This window comes from Ictalurus furcatus, chromosome 17, assembly GCF_023375685.1.
Source record: "Ictalurus furcatus strain D&B chromosome 17, Billie_1.0, whole genome shotgun sequence".
Lineage (NCBI taxonomy): Eukaryota > Metazoa > Chordata > Actinopteri > Siluriformes > Ictaluridae > Ictalurus > Ictalurus furcatus.
In genome coordinates, this window is record NC_071271.1 from 26,300,527 (window position 1) to 26,318,728 (window position 18,202).

Consider the following 18,202-nt stretch of genomic DNA (forward strand, 5'->3'; position numbering starts at 1 on the left):
ACCACCATCTAATATTAATTCATTTTGTGCGATAACTACTAAAGTTAAGATCGGTTCACTCATGCTGTTCTTAAGTTGTTGAGCTTGTGAGGTTGTATATGTGAAAGCACATTTTAAAGTTTGTCTTTGTTTTTAATACAACACACAGATTCTGAAGAAGATTTAATCAAGGGCATGACTGTTGGAATCATTACAGTTCTGGATGATGTGATGGACCCTATTCCGTGTGACTGCAGTGATGTAGCCCTTGAAATAGAAGAAATTGTCATTCTACACAATCTTGGTGATGTACCAAATGCATTTGTCAACTTGATGGGATTGCTTTATGCACTTAACATAAACTACCCCAAAAACTTCAAATACACATTTGAGGTCATTCAGAGGCTGTTCATGAACATTGGAGTTGATGCCTGCAGTGCACAAGTACATTCACTTAAAAATAAACTGCTGAAGTAGAGATGGGTGTTATACATTTCTTGTAAGAGAGATTTCATGTGTTGTGTTATGAAGTAATCTTTCTGATCACATGGTTACTCTGGATGGTCTTTCTGTTTCATCATGTGCAGCAGTTAAAGACCTTGGAGTGATTATTGACTCCAGCCTATCATTTGATGCTCATGTAGATAATATTACTAGGATAGCCTTCTTTCATCTCAGAAATATTTCTAAAATAAGAAACATATTGTCACTACATGATGCGGAAATACTAGTTCATGCATTCGTCACCTCTAGATTAGATTACTGTAATGCCTTACTGTCTGGATGTTCCAGTAGGAATATAAATAAGCTCCAGTTAGTCCAGAATGCAGCTGCTAGAGTCCTAACTAGAACTAGAAGGTACGACCATATCACACCGATATTATCAATACTGCATTGGCTCCCAGTAAAATCTCGCATTAACTATAAAATACTTTTATTAACCTATAAAGCACTAAATGGTCTCGCGCCACAATATCTAAGCGACCTTTTGGTTTTATATAATCCGCCACGCCTACTTAGATCAAAAGATGCAGGCTATTTGACGGTACCTCGAATAGTGAAGGCTACAGCAGGGGGAAGAGCTTTCTCTTATAGAGCCCCACAGTTATGGAACAGTCTTCCTATTAGTGTTCGGGACTCAGACACAGTCTCAGTGTTTAAGTCTAGGCTTAAAACGTATTTGTTTACTCAAGCCTACCCTGACTAGATTCTGTTCTACTACTTCGCAGTCATAATAATCTTTTTTCTCCCTCTCTCCTTTCGCCGAGCCCCACATGAATTTATGGAGATACTAGAGATCCAGATCCTTTCTGCCTCTGGATGGAGCTCAAATCTTCTCTAATTCCAGACTGCTGGGACTACGGCTGCTCCTAAGGCCATACAGACTTCATATAAATCCATAATGAACTTTTTCACACTATCTGTTGTTACCCAGATGAGGATGGGTTCCCTTCTGAGTCGGGTTCCTCTCAAGGTTTCTTCCTCTTAAAACATCTTAGGGAGTTTTTCCTTGCCACCGTCGCCACTCAGTGGCTTGCTCAGTTGGGATAAATTTGCACCTTTAATATCTGTATACCATGTTGATATTTCTGTAAAGCTGCTTTGAGACAATGTCTATTGTAAAAAGCGCTATACAAATAAAATAAATAAAATAATAAAAAATAAAATAAATGTGTATGTTTCAGTTTCTATGCCTCAACAGTATGACTTCAATATTGTTTTATATTTTCACCTTTAAACACTGGGCAATTGAAATGTCATTTTGTTAGGCAAAAACAGATTTCTGCTTGCGTTTTCTGTTTATTTTGAGAAATTCATGTAATTTCTTAAAAAATTTTTACAATTGTAATAGATTTTTGTTTACTCAAATTGATCTTATCACAATATTACATTTTTAACCTTTTGCTTAAATAGTTAAAAGAAACACAGGCTATTGTAGCTCTGGATATTTGAACCTGTTTGACTTGTTCTGTTTACATTTGTAAATTTATAAGTGGAACAATTGATAGTCTTTCATATGGAAAAATGGGTTGTTATTTATTTGGTTGAACTTGCTAATGGAAGTTAGGAAAATAAGCCACATTAAGTTAAATGAAGTCGAATTTTAGTACAGACAGCTTAAAAAAGTTAAGTTCACCTTACTTTTATAACAGTATTTCAACTGTACTTGGGAAGTCTGCATTATTTGAAACGAGTAGTTGGGTCAATTATTTAATTATGTCAACAAAACTTTTTAAGTTGAAATGACTTATTATTTTACATAAATACAACTTAACTGAGTCAAAGCAAAAAGACAACTCAATAAGTTAAGTTGAGTGAACAAATTTTTTTTTTACAGTGCTGTTAAAAGGAGCGTACACAGAAGGTGTACAGGTACCCTAATAAGAAAGGTGTTATCATAAGGTATTATATAAAGAGGCGTGAGTTCAAGAGGAAAAAATAATTAAATTAAGTTTAAAGTATGAATCAGGTCCTTTGTGTTGGAGAAAAGAAGTGAGTAAGAAAGATATATGGATCTGTTGTAAAATATGAGGTTGAAGATTTTATGTAATATGAAAAACTGAATTTGCGGTGTGTGTTGATAATTAGAGTAGCCAAGAAATCGGTACTACAGTTAGTTTGAACATTTGTTTAATTGCTTCCGTTGTAACCCAGAGGTTTTGTCCAAATGATCCTAATTGTGATCACTGTGATAAAAAAAGGGTATAAAATTTCTGCTGAATAACCCATGAATATAGCGAAAAAATGTCTTTTGAACTGACAAAATCATGAGCATTTGTGTGTGAAGAGTGAAATGACAGGATCCTGCGTGTGTGTGTGTGTGTGTGTGTGTGTGTGTGTGTGTGTGTGTGCTATGTGTTTAATTCTGCGTGTGTCTATATGTGTCTGTATGTGTGAAGATAAGGGTGAGAGAACCGGTGGAGTGTATCTGTATGTATGTATGTGTGCCCTCTGGCTGACACAGAGTTTGGAGGTTCATTTTTTTATTTTTTATTTTCTATGTTACAAAGCACCCTAGGAAAAAGAAGCAGAAACTAGTTTAATCTTTGTGCCAGTAGACAAAAATGTCATTTTTGCCTGTTTTGGGGGTACCCTTGTTCAGTATGGAATTTGTTTGCGATGTCACATTCCACAGTAGTGGTTAATGGCTTATATAAAAGTAGACACTCAAAGCTGTAATGATTGGCAGTTTTTCGTAAGAGTTTCTGTTTTTGCCTTGCCACCTAGGGGTAAAAATACTCCGAAATAACTCCTCTAGAAGCTGTGACACAGTCAGGCTTCTTCAGGAGCACGCCGCCGCTACAAGATGCTAATAAAATGCACCAGAAGAAAACCGGCGATCAGGAAAAACTAACAAACATGGAAAAAAAAACTTGCTGTATAAAGTTCTGCAGGAAAAGTATGGCTGTGATTACTACGTATTTGATTTTCTCAGCCTCTGGATGGTCAATCATGGCCAGTTAGGTCTTCAACTGGTCCATGTGGGTGACAATCAAGTTAGACTGTCCGATTAAAATTTGACAATTCTAAGAATGTTCACCAGAGCCCCATCAGCCAGTTTTTTTAGAATGTGTTTTGTGCTGTTATCACCTCATGGACCTGGGGGCTGGATCTTAGGAGGCAAAAACTGAAGGGAAAAAAAAAAAAAAGAAAAGCAAAAACATCAACTGTAAACAACAACCACCCCTAATTTGGCTGTTTTCTCTGTAATTGACAAGTTTTGCCCACAAAGGCAGTGACACTTCATTAAACCTAAATTCTTCACCTTAATCTTTAACCATTTCCTGTTTGTTAGTAAGCAAGCTAACATTCCCAATTTGATGATTTTTTTTTGGCGTTCGTTTCCAAGTTCAGTTATTTATTCCCAATGTGTTCGCTCTTCGTATTCTGAGGACAATTTCCATTTGCATGATTTCACTGCTCGGGGGGGAACAAAAGATGAAATGTGTGACACATTGAATTAGGTACTCGCCAACTATATGATTGTTCTTGAGCTTTTCCAACAGGCAGTTAGTCATTCTCATTAATAAAGTCTTCAGAGAGAAATTCAGTTTGTCTCTTTTCATTGATATCTATGTATTTCTATAAATTTGATTCATTTTGTAGATTTGAATGATGAATTAACACAATATTGCGTGGTATCATGATACTTCAGCTTGTATAGTATCGTAAGATATGTTTATGGAATCGCGACATCTCTAATATAAACAGAACATTTCAAAATGTTTCATAGATCATTATTTCATTCTTGTTTCATTGATTATTTTCTTCATGTTAAACGATGTGCAGCATCTTTGTTGGCGATCTTATTTTTTCAGACTTCATTGATTCAATGTTAAAAAGAGAAAAAACAAATATGTTCGCATTATTTACTGAGGATCAGGAGTTCAGCCTGTAGTGTAATTCAACAGGCAGCAAAAGCAGAGTCAGTATTATTCAAAAGTACGGCTTAATGGAAAGCTTTTCTCACTTACCTTAACATCTTCTGACATTACAGTTCTGTAACAGAGTCCTCTAATGAGCCTTGCATACTTTTCAATTGTTTCATCAGGGTGAACATCTGATTGTCCAGAGTTCTGCAGCCCTGAGTATTCTGAGCATTTTTCTGAGCTTCAGCCAGAGAGCCCTTGTAGTTCAACAACCAACAGATGGAACAGAAATGAATTATTAAGAATGAACAGACACAAAGTCAGATACAAATACAGATATGAATCAAAGGAGCACAATTTTATTTTGGTCAGTGGATTGTTCCAGTAGCCTGACCAAAATACTGCCGTAGTAAGCCATATTTCTACCATGTTTCTATAACAACTGGCCTGAATATCCCAAAATAAATTATTTTTTCTATGGAGCTCCCACTCCACAGACCAGGCAGTCCACACGCTGTGTGCAGAACATCACATAACCGGGTCTCTAAAAAGAATCATTTTATTACTTCTTTATGCATGTTGTTCCCAGTTTCCTAAATGTATTTCTCCATAGCTATTAAACAAAAATCATACAGGAAAACCATATACAAGTGTTAATGAAATGCTGCTTAAAGGACCTCATACTGGATCAAAACAGCACTGTGTACTAGCTTTGTAGTAGATTATGAGAGAGTCCAGAGATCTTTTCTGATCTTCCTGGAACATAAGAAACCCAAACACTAAAGTAAATCTGATCAAATATTAGGTGGCCATTCTTTTCCAGACTTATTTCCTCTCAGCAATTAAGTCAGTAGATTGGAGAAATCTTATTTTGGGTGTGTTTAGGGTCATGGTCATGTTGAAACATTCGCCCCAGATTCAGTTTCTTGGCCAAGGAGATTAAATTCTCCTCTAATATGTCCCACATCATTCCTTTCATTCATTTTCCACTGCAACTCCAACACAACTTTGGATTCTGCTCCCAAAGACTGCTTTTATTGTACATGAATAGGAACTGGAGCCAAACATTAGCAAACAGGAACTACACAATTAACATTATGACATTTAAAATGAGAAGAAAATCTTACCTTATTGTCTTGGTAACTGGCCAAAAGGTCACAGTAATACAGACACTCTTGCTCCTAAAACACACCATGTGAGAGCTTTTTGTTCACATCTGCAATGGGACATTTCACTTTGTTTTTTTTTTTTTTAAAATGCAGTTGTAAACAAGATGCTGTGATGTAATTAAAACGGCATTGTTGGCTTATGTGATTGAGTAAATAACTGATCAAAGTGTTACAGTGTCTGGTCAAAGGGTGTATTGTCTCACTTGAAAGGCTTTAATGTATAGGTGAACTTTTATTTTTCCTTTTCTCAATATTTGCAGCATTTGCAGAAATTAATGTGAAAATTCAAAAAGTTATACCTAAACGTAGTAGAAAGCATGAGCTATCCACAAATTCATGCCAAGTTTACATAACAGCCCTGCAACACAGACACTTTTTGATGGCAGAGAAAAATCATAAGCTTAGAGGGGTCTCTGAGCCCCATCAATCTGGAACACAATCTATGCAGAAAAAAAAAAAAGCATTACCAAGACCAAGTCACATGACCCCACCCATCATCTGCAAGTCATGCTGGATTAAAGCAATGAAAATAACTCATTTCAATTCAGGCAGCTGTGGCTCAGGTGGTAGAGCGGACTGTCCGCTAATCATAGGGTTGGCAGTTCGATTCCTGGCCCACATGCTGAAGTGTGCTTGGGCAAGACACTGAACCCCCAAGTTGCTCCCGATGGCAAGCTAGTGCCTTGCATGGCAGCTCTGCTACCATTGGTGTGAGAATGGGACACAATGCAAAGCACCTTAGATAAAACCACTATACAAGTGCAACATCAAGTAAGACCCATGTATAAACAAACACATTGAAGTTACATGTAAAATATCATGAGTAAATGTTACTCCAGTGATAACTCTGAAACCATCATAGATGGACATGCTAGACTCAGCTTGTGCACAAGACATTTGAATCAAACAGTCAGTTTGAAAGTAAAAACTGCTTTATTTGCCATAGCTTTAAACAAACTGAGGTGAGGAGCTTTGGGTAAAGATCACAGCTCCACTAGACACTACTCCTGAGGTGTGAGGAGAGCCTTCTGCAGCAGCATCTCTTCCTAATGAGAGAAAGAGAAAATCCATAAGCCAGTCAAATGAAGCAAGCAGGGTTAAGGTGGTCTACCTACTTCTTCTGGCACACGTTGGTTCACAAGAGTCTTGTGCAGTTGGAAGACATACAGCTGTACTGCAGTGGATGTAGAGCTGAGGAAAAACAAATTAAGCAGTCAGACCCATTTCATTTACAGGAGCATGTGCAAGAGCATAAAGAGAACTCAAGCCTTTACCGTCTCATGCATTGGAGCCATAGAGTCTGGATCCACAAATGTGAACATCTTCAGGACAAAGCGTCTGTAATGGGTGGGGTAGGCAAGTCCAGACATCCCATTAACTGGGATCAGCTTGGTCAAATAGCGGTCATCTTTGTATGGACACCTTTGGATTACACAAGGTCATCTCTTCCTGTTCAATACAGTCACTGGATTACATGAGCAGGAGACCTGTGAAGCGCTTACCCATTCACCAGAAGGTCCCACTGGGGAAGGCTGTAGGGGTTAGTCGAAGCAGTCGCCCAGCAGCCTCCCAAAACCAGGACAATATTTGGATCAGTTCTTCTCACAATGTGCACTTCAACATACACTGGTTCCCTCAGAACCTTAGTCACAGGGTAGTCAGCAGCACTGTAGTACGAGGTATAGGCTACTTCATCTGTTGGGTGGCAGAGGGGGGAAATCAAATCCTGTTCAAACCACTGACAAGTCAGACTACATGCTAATATCCAGACAAGTTTCTCACCTTCCGCACACCCCTTTGCAACACAGTGACCATTTCCTAGTCTTAGTTCTACTTGGAGTGGTCCAGAAGCAACAATGGAGGGAGGATCAGCATTGGCTGAAGGGTCAATAGCCAGAGTGGCCAAGCTAACACCTGAATATTTACACTGGAAGTAAAGCCTACAAAGGAAACAATAGATCAGTAAAAGCCTTAAAGAAACCCCTGCCATGAGTTTTAGTCATCTTACTCATAGTGAGTGTCTCTGGTGATTGCTCCTCGGGGTCCAACCCCAACTTCATAGGAAGAGAGCATCCTGTTTTCATAGACCACATAGCCACCTTGTACCTGGACAGAGGTGAGTAGCAGAGCTCACACTTTCTATACATCTTAAAATTGAACACCATCTATTTGGGAACAACTAAACACAAACCATCATGGTCGTCCCACAAGCAGTTACAGGAAACTGGTATATAGCAAAGGCTGTATTCGAGTCAACAGGACTACAGGGTCCAAGGTTTCCTCCCAACATGCTGATGGACTCCAGGCTTATCCTGGGAACTGTTGCATCTCTGGCCACCACCAGCACAAACTGGCCATCAAGGGTACACTGGACAGTCACTGGCAATACCAAAGAAGAGAAAGGAGTCAGTTAATCATTTTTTACCAAGAATCAGAAGTCAGATAGAACTCCAATCTTACCCATCTTCCCATAATAGCACTGTTGGCCATCAAAACAGCAGTTTATAGTGGTGCACTGATCACCGTTGATGCCAGGTTCTCCACAAGGAACCCTTTCATAGTCTTGCACTTGGCATTTCACAACCTGGCCAGGCATCTGTGGCTGCAAAGTAGGCTTCCCAGGAAGCTGAGGAGCTTGAGGTGGCATTTTTACAGCTTGCGGGGATGCAGGTGTACTGCTCACATAGTTGAAGACCAGAAAAAGCCCCACAAGTGCTAAACTTACCCTTGTAGTTGCCATTGCTCCCAAACTGCACACACCAATAGTGAGACAGTCAGCAACAGTGGCCTTTTATTGTGTCTTTCCTCCTAATTGTATCTGGAGTCTCCTCCTACTCAACTAGTCATTAACAGTGTTCCAGCCGTGTCTCAGCATTAACTGCTTTAATCACTGCGTTCATGTTAATGGCGGTCATTTTGAGAGGTGTTTGAAATAGATATTTGTTCAGTTACTTGTCACGTTAATTGTCTGTGAGAGTAATGTAATGCTAACACATGCAAGCCTTAGTTATATAAATTAGATGGCAGCTAATCAACAGAAAAATTAAACCATCGTTTTAATGTATGCATTTAAATAAAAAATACATTTTTGCCCAAAGTTTAAATCAGTATTGTGAAAAGGTGCATAAGCTGAACATAAAATTTTAACATTAACCACAAACACTTCACATTTTAATTACTTCTAATGTTAAAAGTGCCGTGGTTTTAAAATGGCTAGTGCAGACATTATTCATTTCCCTCAATATTCACATCCACAGTCATTTTTTTTAGTCTTGACAGAGAAGATCTGCTTGTAGCTTAGGTTACTTTTATTTTGACAGAGTTTTGTTTCCTTGTAGGGTATCAGTGTGAAGCTACCATCACAAAGATAAAGCCAGACAAAAATACAAAATAAAAGTTGCCCTGAACTACAAACTTCACTCAGAAGTAAGACGCTCTAACCATCTATAAAAATATATATATTGCAAACCTTAAAGTGTCTTTTCTTGTTGGTTAGAATATGAAATATCATGATTATATGTATAGTTTATTATATTATGGACATGAATCCCCTAGCTCTTTCCTAATTCGCTTCTAGAACGAATGGGAAAACAACTCATGTTTTGCATTAGTCGGGGACCATACCATTTCATTCATAAACTCATGTTTAAAAAATATGCGGCCAGAGTGCGCTTAACCCATTAGTATTACTGCACAAAACTTGCAGGGAATGACAGCTTGGGATTTCGTCACGTGACTAAGGGAAATGGAATCCGCCGGGGCGTTCAAGGCCTCTGTCAAAACTAAGGTTAAACCCATTATGGCATCTGACATTCATGATGGTCCGCTTCGGCCCTCGGGTCAATATAAATGCCATATTGGTGCCAGACGGCCAGTTAAATGTCGTTACTGTCATGCTCCAGGTCACTGGGAAAGGGAGTGCCGAAAAAAGCATAGGGATTTAAAGAATAATCAGCCACAATCTGCCCCTGTAACCACGGGGTCGAAGCCCAAAACCAATATGGATGCACAGAGGGAGGGAACACCTTCTATGCTTTCTTTCATACTGATTTCACATCACGGCACACATTATTTACCTTTTTGTCGAGGGTAAATCATACGTTTTTATGGATGACACGGGTGCCACCTGCACCTCATTTGGTAGACAGTACGAAGGGAGAGTATCAAACTCTAGCATTAACTCCATGGGAATAGATAGAGGTTCCTGTCACCTGTCCAAAAACACACTCCCTACGTGTTTCTTTCCCTGACGACCCTGACATTTCTTTTTTTTTCACAGATTTGTTGTCATCACTTCATCTCCTTTCAACTTACTAGGTCGAGATTTAATGTTTAAACCAAAGTGTTCACTCACAATTCATAACGGACAGTTTACATGGCTCACTCAATCTAATCTCTGTTTCTCTTCTGTTTGTCATGTTGCTAATGACGAGCACGAGCCTGACTGCGCCGAGCGTCCACTGCCTGAGGCACTTGCCTCTGTCCCTAAAACATAGTGGCCTCAGCATTCTAATGAAGTGGGTCCATATCCAGGTACCCACATACATGGCTCACTCAATCTAATCTCTGTTTCTGTTCAGAAGCTGAAAACTACTCGGCCTGTTTATTGTAAGCAATATTCTTTATCAGCAGAAAAGGAACTTGGCATACAACCAGTGAGTGACTCATTATTAGCACAGGGCATTGTTGTTCCCACCTATCTCCGTACAATACTGCTGTTAATCCTGTATGTAAGCCAAATGGTAAGGGATGGCGTTTCACCCAGGACTTTAGATGCATTAACAACCTTGTCATACCTATTAGCTCTTTAGTGCGTGACCTAGCATCTATTTTGACTGCAAGTCCACATTCACATACACACTTCACTGTCGTAGACTTCTATAGTGCTTTTTTCAGCGTCCCTGCCTTTGTGCAGACGCAGCCCAGTTTTTCGTTTACCTTTAAATATCAGCAGTACACTTGGACCCGTCTTCCTCAGGGTTTCATTGACTCTCCTGCTGTGTTCTTGTTCGTGGTGCATCAAGCCCTCTCATCGCTTGTTCTAACAGACGGCTGCTGGCTGGTACAATACACAGACGACATTTTGCTGTCGGCAGACGGACATGAACTTTGAAAAGAAGGCTCTCTCAAACTCCTGATACACCTAGCTCAATGACACCATGACAAGGTCCTCAGACAATGCTGTCTCCAAGACTTTTTTTTAAATATTGAGTGGACCAAGGAAATGATACATTCCTTTTGCTACCTGAAACAGTCACTAAGCTCAGCCCCGGCAATGGGACTTTCAGACTATTTGTCCTCTTTGCACCTCTATGTATTTTAGGATGGGAGTACTGCAGTGTGGGTCTTGGCCCAGGAACATGGTGGTAGCTATCGTCCTGTAGCATATCTCTCGGAAACTCTAGAACCTGTAGTTCAAGGTATGCCTGCCTGTTTGCGGTGCGTCACTGCTTCCGTGCTCATGGTCACTGCCGTTGAAAAAGTAGTGCTATACCACAACTCACGTTGCACGTGTCTTATCTATCCCGAATAACATTCAGACTCAACACATGACTGCACAGTACAGATCAGGTTATGAAGCCATCCTTTGCGCCACTTGTAACCTGACCATCAAATCTGTGAAAACGTCTAATTGCCCCGCTGTCCTGCTCCACAGACTTCTGAGTACCTGCTCGGAAGAGCCCGCACCTGAAGCCTGACTGGACCATGAATACTTAACCTACATACATGGCCCATCATCACTCTTTCCTGCTCTATCACAGCACCCTTGGGAAGAATGGGAGGAAGTATATGTTGATGGGTCATGCTCTAAACCCAACAACTCCACATTTTTCTGTGGCTACTCTGTTTGTTCATAACCAAATATTGTTCACGAGATTCACTCCATCCCCTTTCAGTCTGTTCAGGCTGCGGAACTCGTTGCTCTTACTCATGCTTGTCATTTCTTTAAGGGTAAGACTGTTACTATTTACATTGACTCCTTGCTATGCTTTTGGTGGTGCACATGATTTTGGAAAGATAGAGACATTATGCCACTGATGGCAAACCTATATCGCACACCACGCTTGTTTCGGATCTTGTCGAAGCCTCGCTCTTACTTGACATGCTTGCTATTGTTAAGGTTAAAGGTCATGCCTCCTCCAACACAGATGAGGCTCGCCGTAATTCATATTAGTATTAATAATAATACGTTTAGTTTATATAGCACCTTTCTCAGACCCAATGTGGCTTTACACAGTATATACACACATACACACATTTATACCTATAAATACATACATACATGCGAGTAAACATATGTACAGAAATACCCATAAACATACGTAAATACGTAACATATGTGTGTGTGTGTGTGTGTGTGTGTGTGTGTATATATATATATATATATATATATATATATATATATATATATATATATATATATGTATGTATATATATTGTGGTGAAAGGCCGGCGGCTGGTGCACAAGAAGTAAAGAGCACTCCTCGAGCGAGTGCCGATGTGGTGCTGAAGAGACAGCTCCGCTTCAGCGCCACCAATGTTTTGGACAGGCGGAGAACGCGTGGCTGCGGGGCAGGGGCCGCCGACACACATACGGCTGGCGGTCGTTAAGCAGCGCGACAATTCTCCACCATCCAGCAGTCAACGGGAAAGTATAAAAGGGTGGTCCTCCACTCGCAAAGGGAGAGAGGTCCCCCAAGGCATGCAGGATAATCTGTCTTGTGTCTTTTGCAGAGCGTTCGGAGGGAATGGAGGATTTCGCCCCTTGGCTGCACCTGCGGCGCTGGTTGACCCCAGAATGGGATCTCAGCTGCTGGGAAAGCCGGCACCTGAGCACTTCACCCTACTGCACCTCCTTTGCACCTCACACCCTCACTGCACTTAAATAAACTCTGCACGTTTGCCTCAGAAATGGTCTCCTGTGTGTCTGTGCTCAGCCCACCACTATCTAAGCTCACTACAATAAGCATATATATACATATAACACACGCACACGCACACACACACACACACGCACACACACAAACATGTATAAACAAGTATACACATAAACATAAATACATAGACATATAACCGAGTAGAACAGGGAACTACTGAGAGCTGGCAGTGTGATAATGTAGTGTGATTAGATGCATTTTAAGTTTAGATTTAAACCATGAAAGAGTTGAATATTCATGGAGGTATTGAGGCAAGGCGTTCCAGAGATTGGGAGCAGCAGCACTAAAAGAACGGTCACCAATCGAAGACATGGACGTGCGAAAGGTAAACAGGAGCAAGACTGTGCAGCGGCAGCCAAAACACGTACAGTGTGCACTCTACCAGCACTCGCTCACTCGCTGATGAAGTGGTGAAGTGGGCACACAAAGAAGGCTAGCGCAGCCCCTTTGTCCAGCTTATTGGCTCTATTTTTAACATTTTCTCATTCTCTAACTCCTCCAGACTTTGCTTTTTTTACAAACGCATGCCTCTCTAGACGACCTTATGTTTTGGTCCTCAGTAAGCTGCTCCCCCTAGCCCACCGATGGTTTAGTATGCTTCCCTGCTGGTCGTCTCACTCTTCCGTCATCCACACATCCACATCCAAGCTCGAGTCCTCTTGCCTTCCCCCTCTTCTGCATTCTTTCTCCTTTTGTTTTTGATCAAGGTTTCTTTATTAACATTTTTCAAATTAAACATACAACACCAACCAAACAGACAGAACCCCCCCCCCCCCCGTGCCAGACACAGAGCATACATATTACATATCATAAAGCCAGACCACCATAGAAGAGAGCAAAAGAAACAAAATTATAGACAATGATCACATAACAATACTGTCAACATCCACGTCTCTGACAAAGAACAGAAAAGGTTGCCAGATTCTGTAAAATTCCCCAGTCACCCCCCTGAAAGTGTACCTAATCTTTTCCAACTTAAGATGAAACATGACTTCCCTGACCCAATGACCATACACTAGTGGAGCAGGATCCTTCCATCTAAACAATATTAATCTCCTGGCCAGGAGAGTGCAGAAGGACATCATGCTGGTCTCACACCATTTAAAAGAAGTATTCTCCGGGGTCACCCCAAACCACGCAATAAGAGGGGACGGCTGTACTACTCTTCCCAATATCTTAGTAAAGGTCTCAAATCTAGATTGCCAGAATGTGTACAGCTTTGGACATGTCCAGAACATATGCAACAGAGTGGCTGGGGCCTGTCTGCATCGATCACATGTGGGATCTATGTCAGAATTAATCTTCGAGAGTCTAGCTTTGGACCAATGCAGACGATGAACAATTTTAAATTGGACAACCGCATGTCTGAGACATATGGAGGAGGAGAAAATCCCCTGGATTACCTTGCACCAATCAGCATCAGAAATTGATTCGCCTAAGTCCGCCTCCCATTTATTCTTAAGGAGATCTAGGGACGACAAATCATGCATGCTGAGTAGGTCATAGATAACCCTTATTGTCTGCTTCCTGGCCAGTTTACAGTTAAAAATTGCATCTAATAGCGAATTGGAAGGGCACAACGGGAAGGTATCCGAATTTAAGGCCACAAAGCTTCTAAGCTGCAAATATTTATAAAAATGCGATCTGGGAAAGTCATATTTCTGCGTGAGCTGCTCGAATGAGACAAAAACGCCCTCAAAATAGAGATCAGACAGTAAGACAGCTCCCTTTCTAGACCAAGTAACGAAAGTCTTTAGACTCTTTAGACTAATTTTGAAAGGGAATGAGTCCAGGGGTACCTGGAGTGCCCCCTCCCCAACAGGCATCAGTTCACTTTTTTGAATATTGACTTTATAGCCCAATATTCTACCAAAAACCTCGAGTAGGGTCATTAGTTCAGGGAGACCCTCAAGGGGCTGTGAAATGAACAATAGCATGTCGTCCGAGTACAAAAAAACTTTATGCTCTATCCCCGCACGCCGGATCCCCCTAATCTCAGCATTCTGTCTTAGCACCACAGCAATGGCAAATAGCAGTGGGACATCCCTGTCTTGTACCCCGCTGGAGCTCGAAGTAGGTGGACAAATTATTATTAGTGCGAACAGCAGTCCTCGGAGACGTATATAGAAGTTTGATCCATCATATGAACCTGGGACCAAACCCAAACCTCTCCATCGTGCTGAAAAGGTAGCCCCACTCCACCCGGTCAAATGCCTTTTCTGCGTCAAGTGAAAGCACCACTTCTGGGGTGCCAGGCGGGGAGGGGCTATAGAGGATATTGAAAAGGCGTCTGATGTTGAAAAAAGAAGTATCGATTCCTAATAAAACCTGTTTGGTCCGGTGATATAATGGATGGAAGAACTCCCTCCAAGCGACATGCCAGAGTTTTAGCAAGGATTTTAACATCGCTATTTAGTAAAGAAATTGGCCGGTAAGAGCTGCACTCAAGAGGGCTTTTGTCTTTCTTAAGGAGTAAGGAGATAACTGCTTCACGCATACCAGATGGCAGGGCTCTCAAGGAGAACGACTCCTTGAAAACCAACAATAACAAAGGGGAGAGTTGCCTTGAAACTTTTATAGAAATCGTCTGGATAACCATCCGGTCCCGGGGACCTGCCGCTTTGCATAGAGCCAATCGCCGATGCTATCTCCCCAACCGAGAGGTCCTCCTCTAACCCTGCAGCTTCCCCTGGATCTAAGGACGGAACATGCAGGGTCTTAAAAAAGTCTTCCAATGCAGAAAGGTCTACAGATGGGCCGGAGCTGTATAGTGACATATAAAAAGCTTGAAAACTGGAGTTAATTTTATGATTATCTGTGCATTTTGAGCCCTGCTCATCATATATTTCAGAGATGGTCAGATTAGCAGTCCGCTGTCTTAGTTGGTGGGCGAGAATCTGTCCAGCCTTCTCCCCATGCTCATAAAACCCGTATCGTGATTTGGAGATAAGATACTCAGCCTGTTTCGTCGACAAAAGGTCAAACTCTGTCTGCAGTGACAAAGCCTCTTCCTAAAATCTGCAGAAGGTAGTTGGCTATGTGCCCTATCCAGCTCAAGAATCTCTTCCGCCAGTTCTTTAAGTCGAGCCATGTTCACTCTCTTCTGATTAGCACAGTATGAGATGACCTGACCTCTTAAATATGCCTTCAGTGACTCCCAAATCGTCAAGGAGGACATTCCAGGTGTTTGATTAATATCCAAAAAAAACTCAATTTCAGATGCAATAAAACTAGTAAAAACATCATCCGACAGGAGCAGAGGATTGAGTCTCCAAGGGCGGTAATTGGATTGCGTATCCGGGATGCGCATTCTCATAGTCAAGGGACAGTGATCTGAAATAACTATGGGTCCATAATCACATCTGTCTATGAGGGGAAGCATTCTTTTGTCCAAAAAGAAATAGTCTATACAGGAATATGTATTATGAACTGAGGAGAAAAAGGAGTAACTCCTGGAAGCAGGGTTGCGAAAACGCCATACGTCCACCACTCCGTACGACTCGAGGAAGAGCTGGATAGAACGTGCCGCCCCCGACAGGGATGAGGATCTAGGTGAGCTACGATCCAACACGGGGAAAAGTGTACAGTTCATGTCACCCGCCGAGGATAAGGTAATGCGATGACATATTCGGTAGGCGTTGAAAAAAATTTGTGAAGAACATTGAATCATCCCAGTTTGGTGCGTAAACACTGGCCAAGATGACCGGAAAAGTATAAATTTTCCCAACGACAATAACATAGCGCCCAGCGGGGTCAGCTTCCATCCTTGTCATCGTAAATCGTGTATTTCTATCAATTAATATAGCTGCCCCCCTAGGCTTCGAATGGAAATTTGAATGAAATATCTGTCCTGACCACTCCCTTCCCAATCTAATGTGGTCTGATGACGCGTGGATGCATCTCCTGAAGAAAATGCAATATTTAATTAAGCCGTTTCAGATGTGTAAATACCTTCTTCCGCTTCAAAGGATGATTAAGTGCCTTAACATTCCAGCTCACAAATTAACCATACTACCATCTGATCCTGATCCTGATCATGTTGATATTTCTGTAAAGCTGCTTTGAGGACAATGTCTATTGTAAAAAGCGCTATACAAATAAAATTGAATTGAATTGAATTGAATCCTCTGGGAATACTGAAGTCAGTCATAATGAGAGAAGAAAAAAAAAAGGTTAGATATCTGAGCCCTGCAGGTAACCTAGAATGACAGCAGATGGCCACAACACAGATGTCTGGGCAAATAAACACAATAAATGACAAAGTCTGCACACCCTCCCCATAACCCCACCCCCCACAGCACCTACAGGAACAGGGTGCTCACCATATCACCCAAAACAAATCCGCACATTCCGTGCTTGTGTGGAGGAACTCTATAGAGCCTACCGCTCAAGCTCCCACCGAACCCCTGGTACGAAAAGTAAATGAAAAAGTGCATCCTATCACAGCGTAGAAGCATACACCATATCATAGCGTATTATAACAGAAAATAAGACAACGGAGTTGACCATCTTCCTTGTTACAGTAGAAGTCTGATCAAACAGTTATCATCCCAGTCAGAGTTCAGAGACGATGAATTAGCCGGCGGCAACGTTACTCGCTCAGCCCTCTGCCGTAAGTGATGATATTCTTCTTGACGTAGCTCATCACTTTGCTTGCATCTATGAACCCCTTTCCTCTCCGTTGAACATAATACGGAGACGGGCTGGAAACACGATGCCATACCGAACCCCCTGCCGGTTACGGAGCAACTTCCTGACCTCATTGAAGGCCGCCCTGGCCTTAGCGACACTCGCGGTATAATCCGGAAAGATAGCAATCGTCTCACCGCTACGCCGGAGCGGCGCTCGAAGAGCGCGCCCGGCTCAGTATCTCAACGCAGTCCTGGTAGTAGTGGAGTTTGGCTATGATGGCGCGTGGTTTCCCATACCTTCCTCACAGACCCAGGCTTCTATGAGAGCGGTCCACAAGCACATCCCTATCCAGCTGTAGTATTTCTCTCAGTAGCTCCGACACCGATGTTGTGGAGCTGGAATCCATTCACTTAAGCCACCCCAAGAATTCTGATATTACATCTCCTCAGTCTACCCCCATGTCCTCACACTTGTTTCTGAGTCCACTCACCTCCACTGCCAGGGTCCTTCACCGTAGTTTGTAAGACTGCCACTTCGTCCCGACCAGGTCGTTAGCCCACCTTCCACCTCTTTAATTGCGGTTTTTCATTCTGGTCGATTTCGGAGTGAATTGCGGCCGTATTGTTCTGTATTTCCGCTTTCACTTCTTGCAACTCGGCTCTTAAGAAAGTCGAAACCTTCAGCAAGTGCACTTTTCAGCTCAGTTTTATGACCGCAGCAATGTCAGCCCTAAGTGGAAAGCAGGAATATCCGTCTTCAATGATTTCAGCGTCTAACTCCTGGCTGTTCGACGGGGCGGGGGCACCGATGCCCGGAGAGGCAGCAGAACTCGCGGCCGAGGCGGTACTGGGCCTAGATTTTGGTTGACTCGGTGAATTTATTAGTTCCGCAAGTTTGCCGCCATCTTCACGCAAATATACGCACCATCAAATTAAGAAAACGTGTTAGAACAGGGTTTGCCTAGTATTTAACTGTGAAAAAAACTCTTATTAACTTTAAAAAAACATAATTCCGACAGGAGCTCAACGAAACCAGACCTAACTCCATTTCCCGCTCAACAGCGCCCACCCCCTCCGCATTCTGTCTCCTTGACATTCAAACAGCTGCCCACCCA

At 41.8% G+C, this 18,202-nt stretch overlaps 1 protein-coding gene across 2 annotated transcripts; it reads right to left on the reverse strand.

The window, feature by feature from the left end:
• Positions 1-6,454: 6,454 nt before the first annotated feature.
• LOC128621579 (zona pellucida sperm-binding protein 4-like) lies at positions 6,455-8,348 on the reverse strand. 2 transcript variants are annotated; one of them, XM_053647451.1, is made up of 8 exons: positions 7,979-8,348; positions 7,710-7,897; positions 7,527-7,624; positions 7,301-7,458; positions 7,021-7,213; positions 6,793-6,940; positions 6,634-6,709; positions 6,455-6,564 (listed from the first exon to the last, which is right to left on the reverse strand). In XM_053647451.1, exons 1-8 carry the CDS (start codon positions 8,256-8,258, stop codon positions 6,467-6,469), a joined length of 1,239 nt encoding a protein of 412 aa, XP_053503426.1. In that variant the 5' UTR covers positions 8,259-8,348; the 3' UTR covers positions 6,455-6,466. The 2 variants fall into 2 exon arrangements, with proteins under 2 accessions (XP_053503426.1, XP_053503425.1); XM_053647450.1 differs by having other exon boundaries at positions 7,021-7,458.
• Between the last annotated feature and the right edge of the window lie 9,854 nt (positions 8,349-18,202).

What these genes read in the sequence shown, in the direction of transcription:
- LOC128621579 (XM_053647450.1), bottom strand. Translation starts at nt 8,258, where the DNA reads ATGGCAACTACAAGGGTAAGTTTAGCACTTGTGGGGCTTTTTCTGGTC. An exon ending in CTTGTGGGACGACCATGATG is followed by an intron (nt 7,625 to 7,709) that starts GTTTGTGTTTAG and finishes ACCTCTGTCCAG; the next exon opens with GTACAAGGTGGCTATGTGGT. An exon ending in TGGGACCTTCTGGTGAATGG is followed by an intron (nt 6,941 to 7,020) that starts GTAAGCGCTTCA and finishes TGTAATCCAAAG; the next exon opens with GTGTCCATACAAAGATGACC.